The sequence below is a fragment of the Frankliniella occidentalis genome, unplaced genomic scaffold (genome assembly GCF_000697945.3).
Source record: "Frankliniella occidentalis isolate FOCC.00 unplaced genomic scaffold, Focc_3.1 Scaffold94, whole genome shotgun sequence".
Lineage (NCBI taxonomy): Eukaryota > Metazoa > Arthropoda > Insecta > Thysanoptera > Thripidae > Frankliniella > Frankliniella occidentalis.
This window is the reverse complement of record NW_026267223.1, coordinates 618318-623500: the sequence shown is the minus strand read 5'-3', so window position 1 is coordinate 623500 and position 5183 is coordinate 618318. Positions and strand designations below refer to the sequence as shown.

General features: G+C 46.2%; 1 protein-coding gene across 1 annotated transcript in view; it reads left to right on the top strand.

Annotated features, from left to right (window-relative positions):
* LOC127749801 (uncharacterized) overlaps positions 1 to 4044 on the top strand; it is a 37873-nt gene extending 33829 nt beyond the window's left edge. Inside the window, exons 3-4 of the mRNA XM_052269529.1 lie at positions 3807 to 3930; positions 4027 to 4044. Of these exons, the coding sequence (XP_052125489.1) occupies positions 3807 to 3930; positions 4027 to 4044 (142 nt within the window). The remainder of the gene's footprint in view (positions 1 to 3806; positions 3931 to 4026) is intronic.
* Positions 4045 to 5183: the final 1139 nt, after the last annotated feature.

The window sequence follows — 5183 nt, the reverse complement described above, 5'->3', positions numbered from 1 at the left end:
CTCGGGGCCACGAGGCCGCGGGGCTGGGGGAGCCGAGGGGATTTATTTGGGAATGAGGAGAAGGGGAGAAGAGAAGTGGTCATCAGCGTTATCAAAGAATACGCCTCGTTATGGTGTTAGATACGTTTGGTCCGCCCATGCGTCCGACTTACAAAGTGCGCAGCGCAAGAAGTAGGGCGCGGGCGAGTCTTCCTCTATCACCTCGTTCTCGTGAGGTTCTTCCACTCGCACTCCTTGTCTGCTCTCCTATCCACATTACTTTCCTTTTCTAAAAGATTCAGTTTCTCTGCTATTGCGGCCGTCTCAAACATTTACCCGAAACGTTGTTCTCTCCGTTTTATAAGTATACTATATTCGCTCTATTTGTAATCTTTCGCAATCCGTGATTCGTTAAGATAAAATAAAATTAGGTACTTTTCACAACAAAAACATATGATTTAAATGAAAACAACCTCCTGGACTATTAGTAACTTGCAATGCAATCATGTTCGTTTTACTTTTTACAGTGTTTGCGGGGTCGGGGCTTACTTTTGGCCGTGCCGCACGGCCTTCTCATGGTGTTTGCTAATATTTCACGGCTTGCTGCTGTTTGCTCAGGGAAGCGCATCGGGTCGGACTCACGATGAGGGGCATGATCCGAGGTGAAGGAGAAGAATCAGATGATATACGGGGAGCGGGGTGGGGGAGAAATCGCCTCAGGCGTGGTTATGATTCAACCTTTATAGCAGTAATATATTGCTCAGATTACATGAGAGTTTTCGATCTACCTCGGTTTGTGTGTTTGACGGAGGGTGGCTGTCACCACCACTACCGGCCTTTACCTTTAATTCCACCACTGACCATTCCAAGTTTCTGTCTGTCGTCTAAATTCATTGGAATTAACGAGTGTTCGATACAAGAGCATGCTACCACCTATATCATTATTAGTTCATTCGTTTCTCATTTAGAATTTTTAAATTTCTGATTTTCAGTTGATACATAATTGATCAAATAACCCATTACGATGATATTGGAAGTTCTGTTTGACGCTGCAATCGATGCAGTTAGTCATGTCCTATAACGCCATACAAACCATGACGCCGATAGCGTGCGCATATTGCAAGAAGCAGCAACACAATGAGGCTAACGAAAAATGTTGCCTGATATAAATATCATCCCTTTATTTGTGCGTGTGTGTGTGTGTGTGTGAGAGAGAGAGAGAGAGAGAGAGAGAGAGAGAGAGAGAGAGAGAGAGAGAGAGAGAGAGAAACAGAGAGACAGAGAGACAGAGAGACAGACAGACAGACAGACAGACAGACAGAGAGGCATAGTGGCCGAGAGAGAGTTCGTGTGGCTCGTGTGTGTTTGCTTAGCCGCGCTCAGCCATGCCATCGAGATCATCCGCCGACACAAAGCTCCGGCTCCCGCAAGGGAGGGATTTTTTTTTGTTCTGAAAGCTAGACAGAGTTAAGACAAGTCGGAGTAACGTATTTGAATCCGATACTACGACCTCATAGCGAACGACTTCGCTCAAAGCAGCATTGCACGAAAAATGCAACGGTGGCAACTTCAAAGATGAGATAAATATGTTCATGCAGTAAAATTGAATAGCCTCTAGAAAGTGCAATTATATTTTTAACGCGTCTGATAGTCACACTGATAAACTTAGTGTGCAAACTGCTTAACACTTGTAAATTAATGTGAGGCTGCAAGGTTAGTACTTGAAAGTGACCAACTCCGTAGTAGTACTTGCAAGTGTTCAACTATACACTAATAATAAACCAACTGTGCAACAGCTTAAGACTTGCAAGTGCTTAACTCGGCCGGCAGCTATGCACTTGCAAGTGTGCGACTCCTCTGTTGAACACTTCATAAGATTAGACAGATACGGCTCACTGTGTGGGTAAGTGCTCAACAAAGGAGGTGCACATTTTTGCAAGTGGACAGCTACCGTGTTAAACACCTACAAGTGTACTACTGTGGACTATGGAGTTGAACACTTGCAAGGTATTATCAGTGTAAGTAGTTCTGCACTTTACAAGTCGCTCGTCCCTAACTCAAAGCACGCACGGCGCAGCGCCTCTACAGAAACCAAGTATCTTTGCGCGACGCTCGAGAAACCAAGTATCGTTGCCCGACTCTAGTGAAACCACGTATCTCCAGAGTCGCGCAACGATACTTGGTTTCTCGAGCGTCGCGCAGAGATACTTGGTTTCTCTAGAGTCGCTGCGCCGTGCGTGCTTTGAGTTAGGGACGAGCGAAGTGCTCAACTACTCTGTTGTTGAGCACTCCCCACACAGTGAGCGTTCATCCTAAGAAACTATTAAACAGAGGAGTTGCACACTTCCAGGTGCACAGAGGTGCAAAGCTACACGCTTGCACGTGTGCAAATAAGGAGTTTGAGCACTTGCAACACGGTTAAAACATTGTCTCATTTTTTGAGGGAAAAGGGAAAACTTTGAGGAACTCCCTTGGTTTAAGGAAGGTTCCTCAGATTTCGAGAAGTACTCCTAAGTGGTTGGTTTCTTTTGAGGGGGTTCTTTCTCATCTGAGGTGAAATCTGATGAGTTTTCCTCAAATGTGGAAAGTTTTCCCTTTCCCATCAAAGAATGAGACATTGTTTTTACCGTGAAGTATTCAACTTACAGTTGCCCACTTGGCTTACCAGTGGAAAAATGTAGATACTTGCCTGTTACTTCAACATTCCAAATATATAGAGTAAGTTTTACCCAGATCAATCGATATCTACTAAACCCCCAAAATATAATGTACAACGATTCGCTCGCTTTTACGGCAGCAAAAGCCCTGTTGTTACCGCTGCAGAGCAAGGGTGGGCAGGACACTCCCACACCTTTGTGTCGTCGAGTGGGCGTCGTTGTTGACCTCCTCCAGCGCAGCTTCCTCCGCCTCCTCTGAACGAAAGGGCTGCCGGATAAATGGAGCTCTATTTGTATCTCCCACGGCCAGCGCCGCCCTGCGCCCTATAGAGCAGGCGGGGGCCATACATGATGTATCCGACGGTGACAATGCCGACGACAACGACAAATAGGACATCCTTCCCCATTGCTCTTAATCCTATAATCACTAAATCTCTCCCCCTCTCTCTCTCTCTCTCTCTCTCTCTCTCTCTCTCTCTCACTCTCTCTCTGCCCTCCTTCCCCTGTCTCTGTGTGGTTTGCCATTGCCACCAGACGCCCTGAGGCGCAGAGAGGAAACGTGTCGCACGATGCGGTCTGCACCCTCACCATTAAGCCTTATTTGCGCCACAGATTATCGGGCCGCGATCGGGTATCTTGAAACAGATCTTGCAATAATAACCAAACTTGCAGTACACAGAGGGAAAATTGGGAAAACTTGACTTCTCTAGGCAACTTTGTAATGGGTCAGGTGTGATGTCGGGCGAGTGGACCGACCTACAACACTGGAAAAACTAATGTTACGAAGGGAACGTTTCTTGACGCAACCAAAGCAGGAAACGTTTGGTGATGCAACCTAATTGTGATGGCCCTATCCTTTTGCATGGGGTTGGTTGCATCAGGAAACGTTACCTGGCTTGGTCACATGATGAAACGTTCCCTGGGTAACATTAGTTTTTCTAGTGAACAGAAGTGACCTAACAAGTCCGTGGGCCTCGCGGTGGGCACGCAAAAACATGTGTCACTGTTCCAACGACATCTGTCACTTCAACATCAACATTTTGACCTTTGTAATGTCTTCATTAACATGGTGTGCTACATCAACGACACGATATGCTGGCCAACGACATGCATCGGTGGCACGAACCACCGGCTGTCATCAACAGCCACTGTTAAAAATTCTGTACCCAGAAACAGAATTCATGCAGATATTCCTGTACATCCACACTACGGCCAAAATCTGTTCGACTGGTATTTGAAGGATAAATACTTGTCATTACTTGAAAAGAACTTTCCTACTTTCCTCCAGAATGGAGTACAGTGCAGACAACAGGATTACACTGTTTTAAAAATTACCACTCCATTCTGTAGTTATTTACTTTTGTAATTTTTTAACTGTGTCATTTGTTAGCAACTGAAGTCTCTTTAAAGAATTATTCTTTTTTTTTAAGTCTGGAATATTAGTATATCCATATAAAGATATATAAATATATCAATATAAAGAGTATATACTCTTTAAAAAAATCTAATCAGTCGTCGATCTTCTGCATCCCAACATAGTATGGCACAAACGACCAATACCAAGAAGGCTAATAGAACGATAGTCCGTATGAGTTTGGGTTGGATAAGTTCCCTCAGATAATCAATCGTAATTACAGTCAATTTGATTACTTCTAAAAAGGCCAACCCTCCAGAGCCCCGAAATGATGGGGCGTTTCCGGATGATTCTAACCTTGAGAAATGGCTGCTCTATGATTTTAACTATCTAAAGTTGGCGAGAATCCCAATTGACTGATGAGGGATTTTTCGAGCTTACAAAGGCAAAACAGTCGGAATCACTAACGTAACAGTTTGTAATGTTTTCTGGTTAGAGAGCATGCAAGTGTGGGGACGGCTTACTCACGGGGCGTGAAGGCGCCGTGGTGAGAGTGGGTAGGAAAGCCCTCACGCACGCGCACAGTATAATCAGAAAAAAGTCCGCGGGCTAGAAGACCCACTCCCTTCAAAGGATTTGCTTCGAAAAATAACGTTGCTGCCAACTTGTTATGCAAGCTTGGAACAGTCTAGATTAGCGTCCCAACACCCCCCACCTTGTCACTTTCTCACCTGCACGGCGCAGTATACCCCGGGACTACGATTCTACCCGGGACGGGACGGGCCGGCGCCTCGGCACGCAGCGGCACGTAGCGCTGCGGCAGACATAAACTCCCGGGGGCCACCGCTTGTGCACCGGGCCATAGTAGCAAGTAGTGCAGGAACCATCCACCACGACATCGCTGGCTTCTTTGGCTAAGGAATAAATGATATAATTAATCCTCACCGCTTTTCCCATTAGCGCAGCGGGCGATGTAACGACCGTGATATGACCCTCAAACGAAATTTGTATCGGGCCAGGAGAATGGTGCAACGGAGCAAGCCACAGGGGCTGCGAGGGGCGAGGGACGTGCTGGGGAGGGGATGAAAGAGTGGCTCAAAGAAACCGAGAGTGTCGGATGCGATCCAGTCCATGAGAGAAGAATATGAAACGGTGATGCGGAGAGGGGTAGCGTGGCGAAGGGTATTGTAGGG